The following is a 12,082-nucleotide window of genomic DNA, read 5'->3' on the forward strand; positions in this document are numbered from 1 at the left end:
CAGAGCAAAAAGCTGGCTCTCCTTCATTGGCCAAGGGCAGCTGTCGTTCAGAGGATGCTACCCACACCTCAGCACCTCCTGTCTCTGGACGGCCAGGAGACGCACTGGTTTCGGAGAAAGCCAGTCAACAAACATGCACAGAATCAGGACAAATGAGTCCAGCATGCTGGTAGGGGCCAGCAAAGCTCCATGAAGTTTCATTTGAGTTGGCAAATGATTGAGGATGGACAAAAAACCCCAACAGGTCTTTCTATACCTCTTGTTTCCTGGAGATAAATGTGATGATCACAGTAAAACGTTTAAGACTATCTACGTAGTCTAAGGCCAAACCACAGTGCACGCACCTGATTTCGTCTGACCTGGGAAGCCAAGAATATCTACATAATACACATATTCCACCAATAAGGCCCTAAGAGTATCCTCATACCATTTATAAATATTATAACCCATATCGGGGAAGTGATGCCCTTCGAAATTTCCCCTTCAAGTCTTACTGTGGTTAAACGTAGCCCAGTAATTCTCAAGTTTCATGGCTTCCCCGTGATTTCTTTTCTAGATAGAGCCCTCACTTTATTTTCAAGTGACACAGAAATAGGAAGACCATTTTCAATGCGTTATTATTTTATATATGGAGTCAGAGCAGACTGATGAATCTGTACTTCAGTGTCCTTACGGATCATTAATTTCTGGCCCTTCCTCCTTTTAATTAATTTTTTAAAAAGGAAGTTGGCCATCATATACTAGACTCAGTTTGTCTTGTTTCCTTAACACACGCCTTATCAGCTCAGCCGCAGCTGAAGTGATTTCAAATTGCTTCGTGACACACTTGGATTTTCTCCCCCTAATAATCCCTCCTTCCTGCCCATGACTGGCAGGCTTCTTCCACACTGCAGTAATGTGGGACAGCTAATTATCTACCCATCCACCTTGCTATTCCGCACTTGGCAACTTTTATCTGCACAGGACAGCTGCACTCTCCCTGTTTGAAGTAAAATGTCAGTCTCTGCTAATGCAACAAGACTTACATCACTAATGATGTCTCCACACTTTGAAGAAGCAACTCAAAGCCTAATTAAAAATTCAGATTCATTCTCCCTGGCTTGCCGATTTTCACTGCCCTTCCACCAGGGCTTGGAGTAGCTTTTAAAATACTCCATGCAAAAAAAAAAAAAAAGAAAAGAAAAGAAAATTTCAGGAAATATCCAAGGGGAGTCAAGAAAAAAAAATGCTGCCGTCTTGGTCTTTGACAGAGTCTTTAAAATAACTCTTATGGTTGGAAGAGAAACAAACGTTATCACATACAACAGATAAGAATTCCCTCGACTGGCTTCCACCCTCCAGTCCCAATAAGGCACACTATTTCCAGGGAAACGATGGACCAAGCCACTCACTCTCCAGTCGTCGATCCACTCCAGTATTTAGGTATCAGAACTTTTCTAATGGTAATTAATTCAGAAATTATTTAACTATGTAAATGTACAGTAGGGGAAACTTCTTTTGGACTCAGAAGCAGGCAAAGTAACAAGTCAGTCACATGACATCATCACACCTTGTTTCAGTATCAAGCCACACAACCCTCCCAAAGTAGTAACACTATTGTAATTCTTGAAGGAGAAGAACAAAGAGAAAGAACAAACTTACTTCTTACTCCTGGGGACTGTAAATGACAATGAAGAGAGATGCACGTCCTGAAATTCAGTCTAGAACTTTGCCTGAAAATTACAGGTGGAGTTTCCTTCTGCGGCCTTTACAAACACCACACACACACACACACACACACACACACACAACCACTGTTCCTCTCCAACATTTTTTTTCTTTTTATTTGGTACCTTTGAAATAAAAAAATCTATTTTGGTGGTACAAGTTCACAATTATAAATAGCTGTTGACCATTTACATGTGCTCTTTTGAAAAATATCTAAAAACACTATAGTAAGCCTGAGGACTTTTGTATTTCTCCAGTGGCTCACTGACTTCTAGGTATTTAAGTAACAACTTTTTTTTTTTTTCATCTTCACTGGAGGACATTTTGGTTTTTTTAGAGAGAGGGAGGAAGGGAGAGCAGCATCCCTTCCGTGGCACCCAGACCGGGGACAGGCGCCAAGACTGGGGACCTTGTGTGTGTGGACCTGGAGTGAACCCACAATCTGGGTATGTGACCTGCCTGCCTGGAAATCGCACCCACAATCTCTCGGTTATGGGATGACGCTCCAACTACTGAGACATACTGGCCAGGGCAGTAACAGCTTAACTTAAAAACAAAACAAAACAAAAAACCAGTCAGCTGCCAAATGAGACTGTTAGAGCTTTAAGTTTTCAAACAAAATAACTAAGCCAGACTTTTTTTTTTTTCAGAAGAGGAATGTAAAGGTTCTTAATTAAGTCAAGTTTCCTTTCTGTTTTAAGGCGACCTTTCTTTGGAAAAATGGAGCTACCACAGTACTGTGAAAAGGGTCAAAGCAAGAATCCTAAGACTAACTTGAATTCTAAGTCTACCGCTTACTGCTGGTATGATATCCAGGCGGCCAATTTCCCACAGGGCCTGTTTCTCATCTGTAAAATAAGGGAAGTAGATTTGACTTTCTCTCCAGTCCTTCCCAGTTCCCATGGCACCCAGTGATCTGTGGACCTGAGAGGTCAAGAAGAAAAGGCATGCCAAGGGCAGCCCTGCTGAGCCTGGATTTGTACAAGCCATGAGGGCAGACCACAAGACCACAGTGGGAAGCTGGCCAGCCAGCCAGTCTGTGAGCCAGAAGCAGGAAGACCACAAAGCAGGCCCTCCTAAACTGAGCCTGGGGAGGCCGAGTCTAGGTATGGTTCAGGCTCTGGCTGCTGGTGGCTGCCGATGGTGTCTGAATCCCAATCCTTCAGCTGAGTGACAGGTACCAAGCTTTCTCCAGCTTTCTATGTCCTCTCTCCCAGAGCACATCTCCAAACACAAGAGACTCGGGCACAAGCAGCGGCTAGTTCCCAATTCAAACAGGGGTAAGCTACTGCCAGCCATGTGGAAACAAAGAGGAGAACCCAGTTAAGAAAAGCGGGCATGTGAAGAGAGAAAGAAATAGGGTACTGACCACATTATGTGAGCCCTAATCCAGCCCTGCTCCCAGATCTACCCTGGACTGTTCAATCACATGAGGTGGTAGGTTGCTTTCAGCTTCAGGATAATACAAATTGGGAATTCTATTACCTGCCAAATAAGTTGCAACTGAGGTGAAGGATCCAAGGACCTCACGATGTGACCTCTTCTGTGCCCACTCTTCCCTGTAGCGCTCTAAACTCCAAACCTTAATACTATCTTTCCATTCCTCGAAGGTACCATTACAAAGGAAACTTCTGAGAACTCCATTCTTTGACTAACCAAGTCCTATTCATTCCACCTTTTCCAGGATTTTCAGAATCCCTTTCCATCTCACCGAAAGGTCAACACACTTTCCCTAAGCATCCAGAACCTCCTCCCTCATAACCTTCACTGCATCGGAAATTAACGATGGTGGATAACTGAGGCCAATCACAGTGCTCAATGTTTATCTGGTGCCAGGCACTATTTCTTTAAGTAACTATGATGACAAGAAGCTCATCCTCCAAAGCAATCCAATTTAGAATTCCATCAGAATGTTTTCCTTTCTATTACACAGAAACTTGCTTCCCCACAACCTTGCACACAAGTACTGATTTTGCCTCCTGGGACCCACTGAATAATTCTAATCTAGTCACTGTGAATTGGTGGCCACTGGCCTGAGGCAGCCTGCAGACATGTTTGGTTTGGCCCCCAAAATCTGAATTAGTTGCCAACATGTTAAGAATCAAGAGATTTGGCCTAAAAACCAGATATCCAGCTTCTCCTGAAAAACAGAGGCATGTGGCAACACTGGACCCGCCATGACAGTGGCAACCATTGGGGACACTGAGTAGCATCCGCCTGCTGTCAGCCTGGCACGTGCCCTCCTGGACAACAGCATCTCCGGTCTTTACTGACCCCCACCTGGCCCCCATCACTCGCTTTGCCTAACTGACCCCTGTAAATGCTCAGTTCAATAACACTCAGTGTAAATCCAGGTCCCATATTCTAAAATNAGCCTGCAGACATGTTTGGTTTGGCCCCCAAAATCTGAATTAGTTGCCAACATGTTAAGAATCAAGAGATTTTGCCTAAAAACCAGATATCCAGCTTCTCCTGAAAAACAGAGGCATGTGGCAACACTGGACCCGCCATGACAGTGGCAACCATTGGGGGCACTGAGTAGCATCCGCCTGCTGTCAGCCTGGCACGTGCCCTCCTGGACAACAGCATCTCCGGTCTTTACTGACCCCCACCTGGCCCCCATCACTCGCTTTGCCTAACTGACCCCTGTAAATGCTCAGTTCAATAACACTCAGTGTAAATCCAGGTCCCATATTCTAAAATTTCCTTCTATACTGTCTTGACCTATACAAATTAGGTAGCCTCCCTGATAAGATGTGAGCTCTCAGAGATGTGGATGTCCTGTACTTCTGCCCCCTTTCAGCCTCCAGTTCTGCAAAATGAGGCACCCAGTGAGTATCTCCTGACTGGCTGATTATTAGACAAGTATGTATGCAGTCTGGCTTTTCCTCTCCCACCCTCCTCTCTCTCCCACCTACAGTGTATCTTGCCTTGTCCCTCTCTCACTCTTTCCTCCTCTCGGAGGGGGAGAGAACGGGCAGTAGAAGACATGGCCCATACTGCACGGCCCTAAGAACACACGAGACCTCACAGGCTTGAGCAGAAAGCCAGGCCTGAAAATGAGGGCCACGTGGCATGTATAAGGGAAAATAAACGGGTTCCATAGGAACTTCCCAAAAGAAGCCTGGGTATTACTTCTACAAGGCTAAAGAGGCTGCTCAGCAAAAATACGAACTATTTGTAAAAGGCTAGGGGACTCAGTAGTGATGGCTTTGCTCAAGCGTATTTTCATAAAAAACTAAGTGTATACCCTCCAAAATATTTGTATTTACACGTGGGTTGCAAATTCTACATGCTGCTGTATCAATATTATGAATATTATAAAGCATTTAAAATACAGAAATTAAGTAAGAATGTAATAAAAATGTTATAGCTAAAATGATGTGGTATCTGGAATTAGCTTCAAAATAATCAGGGGGCGGGCGGGAAAGAGTGGGCAGAGGCAGAAAGGAAACCAGCCTGACCATGAGTTGACACTGTTGAGGCTGGGTAAGACACAGGGGCATTTTAACGCTCTGCTCTTTACTTTTGTGTGTGTGTTTTTTTTCAAATCTTTGTAATACAAAACTTTAAGTAAATAACCATGAATAGCAGGTCTAATATTTTCTTCATAAACCCCAAAGGATGGTTTTGTACCACATCCTTGAGGCCAGCGCACCACACTTTTGCAACCCCTGGGACAGAGGGCTGACAGCACCGAAATAGGCAGGTTCTAAAAATCAGATTTCGGATTCATTCAAGCTTGCGAGCTATATGTTTGTTGCTTTCCAGGTTCTCTGCCCTGGCACTAAACAGACTGTCCCATATTTATTTCTGTTTACTGACTGTTCCTATGTTATTCCTTGTGCTAACCCCTTTTAAAATATATTTCTTTCCACTCACCAAATGAAGCACTAAGACATGAAAGTTCAGAGCAATTTAGTAACACAAAAGTTACGCAGTTAAAACCATCTGAGTCAAAATGACTGTCTCCGAATGTCAACTGTAACTGAAAAATAAATTTGTTTAAACTGTTACCTCTTCATATTTTGAATTTCCAAACACTTTCACATCAGGTCCAAACAGATCCAAAATAAATCCCACTGTACATAAGACCAACATTCCAGAGTTCTGCAAGGTTCCTGCCTGCTCATCCACTTAAGCTCAAGGAAGGAACTCCTCAAGCAGCGACCAGAAATAGCACCAAGTTATAAAGTGTGAAACCCTCTCCTTCCCTTCCCCCCTACCCCTCCAGACTCAAGTATGATTGGCATGAAAAAGATTAAGCACAGGCAAAGATGCCAACTATAAGACAGGTATTATGGAGAGGAAGTGAAGGAAGTCCTAAGCACAACAGGGATAGTCCATCTGAAATCCTTCAGCATGCTTTTTCTTGGGCTCATTCTCACAAAGTTCAACTTAGACTCATCCATCAATGGTCAATTTTCTTCTACTCCAAATATTCACTTTCAGAAGAGAACGGGTCAACAGGTTTTCCATCAGGGCTTCTATTGGATACAAGGCATAGAATTGAAACATATTATTTGCAAATACAGGTGATTTCTCACCTCTAAAACATTCTATATTATCTAAGTATACATTCAAAGCATCCTCAAACATGCCGTTCCTGGTAATGATGGACACTAGTTAAGGGAAGATACAAGCCTTACCTAAACATCGCTGCGTACCAGCATGCAGTAATAGTCGAGCCACCGGGACGTTTACGTCTAGTAACCACACAAGCTCCAGAAGGGATGGAACCAAGACATGGGGCCATACAAAGAGGAAGAGGTGTCACAGCCATGCCCTATTCGGGCATTCAAAGTACACCAACTACCTTGTCCGGTACCATCAACAGGAATTAGAAACATCTGATGAACTACTGATTTGGTTACCCCTCAGTTTTGAGGCGGCAGCTGCTTTCAGAATTGGCCCGTATGTGTGTAGACAGTTCGCCGAACAGGCGGAAGGAGGAAGAGCCACCTCTTGTGACCCCCACCAGATGGACTGGGGCAACCATCATCTGGACTCACACAATGCCCTGTTCCTCTCTCTACCATGGCACTAACCCACTGCATTCTACCACCTCTCTGCCTCTCACTAACCCCGGCATTATCAAACCTGTTTTTGCATGTCTCCATCATCAGCTGAGAGCTTAAGGGCGAATAAGAACCAGGCCTTATTCACCTTCCCTATCCAGCTTACTCTCACCAGAGGCCCCTCATAGAGCAGAAGACCCCTCCCCCAAAGGTCGCTGAACATTGTTGCAAAACTGAACAATGAATTTAGGCAATGCTGTTCAATTGCACAAGAAGAGGGCCTCCCTTTCCCTTTCAGCTGCAGCCATTATTTACAACCTTGCTCCACATTTTCAGCCAACACCTCACCCCAGTCCAGTCCAGCCCTTCAGTTCCTGAAATCACATCTGTCCTGGCTGCTGCTCTTTCTTTAATTTGACTTGAAGCTATAGTTTTTGCTTCTGATATTTCTTCTGCCTCTACTAGAAGGACCCCTAACTCCTTCCAGGCCACATACAGCAGCTGTCTGACCAACCTGCTGGTGTGTCTGCCAAGTTCACAGTGACTATGGCCGGCCCCACAGAGCTGTGTTAGAGCTAACTTCAAGGAGGGCACACTGGCCGTGTGCCAGGCTCTCGCTGTTAGGAAGCCTGTATTGTCATATAATGTTAAATGGGCCTTATAAGTGCCTGGTGAAATGGCTCCCAGAGCCAGATATGCCTTCTAACAAGCAGGCATTGTTACTTCACCGTTTTACCTGTGCAATCTTACCTCTTCCTCCAGATTATAAATGTAAGGAGCTGGGCTGGAATACCCCCTTGTAAGTCCCCTAAACACCCAGCACAGTGCTCTGTGCACAGTAAGCATTCAATGAATATTTCTCAGTTTAAGAAAAACCACAACCATCAACATTTCTCAGTTCCAGTTTCACATTAACGGGTGCCTTCACATGCATTCTTTCCATTATGTCTACAGAGCAAATCTCTGGGAAGAATCATCATTCCCAAATTTGCAGACGAAGCTCATGCAACTTTAAGTGTCAAAGCTGGATCCCAGTACAGAATTCTTTGCCCTCCACTATGCAGCTTGATAAAAACTTATCCCATGGAGGAATAAGCAAAAGCCAGTCTCCCTGGACACAGCCACTCTCTGTTCCCCAGACCATGATCTATATGGTTTCACTGCACCAGACCCCCGAGGAGACAATGATTAGGTTTTTGACTTTTGTCCATGATGTACGATGGGCATACATCATGGGGGGGTGGGTGGGGGTGGAGTATTCAGTGACAGCTTTCCCAGGGCACTGGCAAAATCAGTTGGTGCAAATTATTTCAAGATTTTTTTAAAGTGTCTCCATTACTACAAAGGAGCAACAACAACAACAACAACAGAAAGAGCAAGCAGCCTCCAGGAGAAAACCTTTCCAAGACTATCTTTAAGATGGACCACTTTTTAGACTGCCTCCTCTATCAGCGGGCACAAAACCTGTGTCATGGGAAACTCCAGTGCTGAAAGAAGGCTGGGGTTTTTTTTGTTTGTTTGTTTGGTGGTCCCTCCCTCCACCACCAAAATTACCACTTGCAACCTCCTGTGAGCAGTATGTGTTGCCACTGGAAATGCTGGAACAGGCCTTGTTTCAGGACTGACTTTGCAATTTCTCAAAATTAAAAAAATGCCTTTGCAGAATTTCGGCCACAACAGTGCAAATGAAAAAGTCTGAAAATAGGCTCTTTACATATATGCTGACTTTGAAAGTTTTTCATCAAGTAACATGCTGTCCTGAAAGGTCTGCCTGAGCTGGAAAAGCTAAGGTCAAATGAAAGGAGTGGATCCCTTCACCAAGGAAAGACATTTTTCCTCCTGCAAAGGGACACAACCTTTCCCCAGCCCTCTCATTAAGTAAGTCTGACCTGCTCACCTTACCATCCACATGAGGCTTCCTACCTCTGAACAACAGTTAGCTCTACAGCTATAAAATTCAACATTCCGCAAGGGAGGACCATATGATCTGTACTTTACGTAACTAGCCCCACAAAATTTCAGGCCCACTGAACAAGTTCCTGAGGATTACAGAGGAAAATGTGAGCCTCACAATCTTTGTCCTAAGGGTCAAAAACCTAATCTGCCTTAGACTGGATTTTACAAGTACTTCCATCCACCCACCCACCCTCCACCCCCCAAAAAGATGGCACTCTAACAAAATTCAGAGAGACTTGCCCCCATTTTCCCAGGTAAAGGCAAGTGGCAGATCAATGTACAGCTCAAGAAGAGGAATTTAAATATTAAATACAGTATGTGTTTCTCCTTTCAAAAAAGGAGAGAAGCCACTTCACATTTTGCCAGACAAAACCCTGCCCCCCAGGAGGCCAGTTTCTACAATGAGGTTGCAAAGGTGTTGGAAAGAGGCCAGTTGGGAGGAGATAAAGGGCCATTTGGGCACAAACCCCCCACGGGCCAGAGTTTTTTTCTGAAGTGTCTCCTTTTCAACAGGGAAGCCTTTTAAAACTACATTTGCTTTGGATCCGTACCTGAATGACAATGTGTTAGGATCCGATTTCACCTTTTGTCAAGGATCGGGTGAGAAACAGAAAAACTGCTGTCAGTATCTTAGAGAAAGAAAACTCTTAGCTTAAATGGGGAGAGAAAAAAAACCCTAGTGTCCCTTGTCCAGCTCTAGTGATGAGGTGAAGGTGACAAATGCCTACTAATCTTACAAGCAAAGTCCAGAACAGCAACAAATTAAATTCTCTTTATTAAAAGAGGTGTCTCTATGCAAAACTACAATTGTTTGTGCTCAGAGTTGAAATATGCACCACTGGGGAGAAAACGTCCTAGTTTTTTATCCTAACATTTTAGTTCCATTTCCTCTAAAAGTCACTTCACTCCTAAGCACTCTGTCAACAGTCATCAGAAATCACAAAGTGCATATGGAAAAAATTATAACTGGATCTAACCCTGAAAGATGTGCATGGAAAAGGACAGTTAAATGAGGTAACTTAAAAGCTTGCCTATTATTCTTCAGAGGAAGAAGAATTCGACTCTACTGCACTTCATGGCCGGATGTCTGCAAATAAATACTGTACAGAATTATCTTTCCAGCAAACCAACCACTCTTCGACTTCACCTCACTGCTTTAAAAAAAAATCCTAATCATCTTCTACTTTAGTGTAAAAGGTCTGTGTTAGTTGCTTTACGAAAACTGCACCATCCTGGGAGGAGCCTAGGGAGGTCATGGTGGGCGTGGGGAGGGGGGGGTTATTAAAAAAAAGACGTCAGAAATCTGAATCCCACCAAAGCAACTCAAAACACGTCTCCCTCCTGGTAGGAGGTGGACTAGTGGTCACAGGAAAATCGAATTCTGAAAGCTATTCCAAGAACACATTCCTGAAAACTTCTTTCTTTCGAAGACCACATTCATCTTCATTATTGTTAGAAGGCATGAGAGAATGAGGTTGTTTTCCCAAAGAATGGTACATATAGCAAAGGTTTCAGACTCCTAAGGTCATTTCAACCTCTCCTAATCCAGGGGGCCTTTCCGACCTAGTAGGTTAAAATACCGGCAGATACAATCTCCAGGTGGTTGCTGTTTAGCCATTTTTACTACTGTTGGTTTTAGTAACATCTTCAGAATTCCTAATTAGCCCCGCTCATTTTTTTTTTTTGAAGCCCCCTTCTCCTAGGGAAGAGCGACACGGTAAACAAACTACAGAAATAGGAACCTTATTCACTGTGTTCCCCTCCCCGCCCCGCCCCCCAAAAAGGCATACACAAAACAAAAATCGTACAGCGGACAGCGCTCAACGGACAATGGCAACAGCAAACAGCAACAACAACAACAAAAAACTCTCCCACACAAGACAAGAGTAGGGAATCTACCAGGAGTATACCAAACCATCCCCTCCCCCAAAGCACCCAGAAGCGGACAAGGAGCGCGGAGTCTAATCCCACGCCGCCCTCCGCCGGGACCCAGGTGGCCCAGAGGCAGCTGCTGGTGCCTTCCCTCTCCGCGTCCATGAATGAGCCTCGATCCGGAGGGACACGAGGAGGCGGTGAGAGGGTAGGCTAGGGGCTTCAGAAAATCGTCCGAGCCAGACGGGGCCGTCTGCCCCGGGATGGGTACACAAAGAGGGAAGGGGAGTTTGCAGGGGCAGCGGGGTAAAAACAAGACCCCGGGGGAGATTCGAACAAATTGGGGAAAGAGATGAGCGGGAACTGGAGAAACCTCGCCAAGCTGAAGGCGCTGGGCGGGAAGGAAAGTGGGTTCTGTGCAGAGGTCAGGGGCCTCTGCAGAGGGGTGGGGTACCTGAGTGCTAGGAGGAGTTGGTGTGCAGTTGGGAGGGGGGTGGGGATCCTGTGCAGAAAACAGAGGTATCCGATGGAAAGCGTGTGGGGGGTGGTCTGTGCATGCCAGTGAGGTCGGTGTACGGTCAAGGGGACCTGTGCTGGGAACGGGAATCTGCGCAAGAGACACCGAGTGCCTGGCAAGTTGGGGGGGCGCAATGGGAGCCACTTACTTGCATGGTGACGACCCCCAGCTCCTCGGCCGCCAGCCTCCTCATCTGGCTTGCCAGCACTTGTGCCTCGTCCAGGATGGAGAAGTCGGCGTCGGCCACCGGACCCAGGAACCCGCACGCAACTAGGCAGAACAGCCAGAGGGACGGCCGCAGCGCTACGGCCCCGGGCCGGCCGGGCTTGCCTCCGCAGCGGCGGGCCCGGGCGGCCGCCCCCGCCGTCTCCTCTTCCTCCGGCTCGCGGGCCATGCTGCCTCCCCCCACTCCCCGCCAACAGGCTCCAGGCGCCGGAAAGCGGGGAGAGAGCAATGGGAGGTGCACCTAGGGCCCGCTCNGCACGCAACTAGGCAGAACAGCCAGAGGGACGGCCGCAGCGCTCCGGCCCCGGGCCGGCCGGGCTTGCCTCCGAAGCGGCGGGCCCGGGCGGCCGCCCCCGCCGTCTCCTCTTCCTCCGGCTCGCGGGCCATGCTGCCTCCCCCCACTCCCCGCCAACAGGCTCCAGGCGCCGGAAAGCGGGGAGAGAGCAATGGGAGGTGCACCTAGGGCCCGCTCGGCGCACCCCGCAAAACTTTCTTCCCCTAGTGCAGACTCCTCTCTGCGCCGCGGCGGCTTCCAAACTTAGGGGGCGCCCGGCTACAGCGCGGGAGCGCAGGCAGCCACCATCGCCGGGCTCCCGGGGCCGGCGGGAGAGGAAGCAGCCGCCCGAGAGGTCTCCGGGACCCGGGCAGGGCCCCCACGACGCTGCGGACGCCTCGAAGCGCGGCGGCGCCTGCACCCAGGTATGCTGGCCGCGCGGCCGCGGGGCTGACAAGCGGAGCGCAGGCTGGTAGCCGCCGAGCTTTCGCTTCCCGGAGTCCCGGCGCAGAG

The 12,082-nt window shown here is 47.1% G+C and overlaps 1 protein-coding gene across 1 annotated transcript in view; it reads right to left on the minus strand.

The window, feature by feature from the left end:
• CACHD1 (cache domain containing 1) overlaps nt 1-11,542 on the minus strand; it is a 212,800-nt gene extending 201,258 nt beyond the window's left edge. Inside the window, exon 1 of the mRNA XM_037043383.1 lies at nt 11,219-11,542. Within this exon, the coding sequence (XP_036899278.1) occupies nt 11,219-11,464 (246 nt within the window). The 5' untranslated portion in view covers nt 11,465-11,542. The remainder of the gene's footprint in view (nt 1-11,218) is intronic.
• Between the last annotated feature and the right edge of the window lie 540 nt (nt 11,543-12,082).

The sequence above is a fragment of the Sturnira hondurensis genome, unplaced genomic scaffold (assembly GCF_014824575.4).
Source record: "Sturnira hondurensis isolate 20B ecotype Veracruz unplaced genomic scaffold, ASM1482457v3 Scaffold0000648, whole genome shotgun sequence".
NCBI lineage: Eukaryota > Metazoa > Chordata > Mammalia > Chiroptera > Phyllostomidae > Sturnira > Sturnira hondurensis.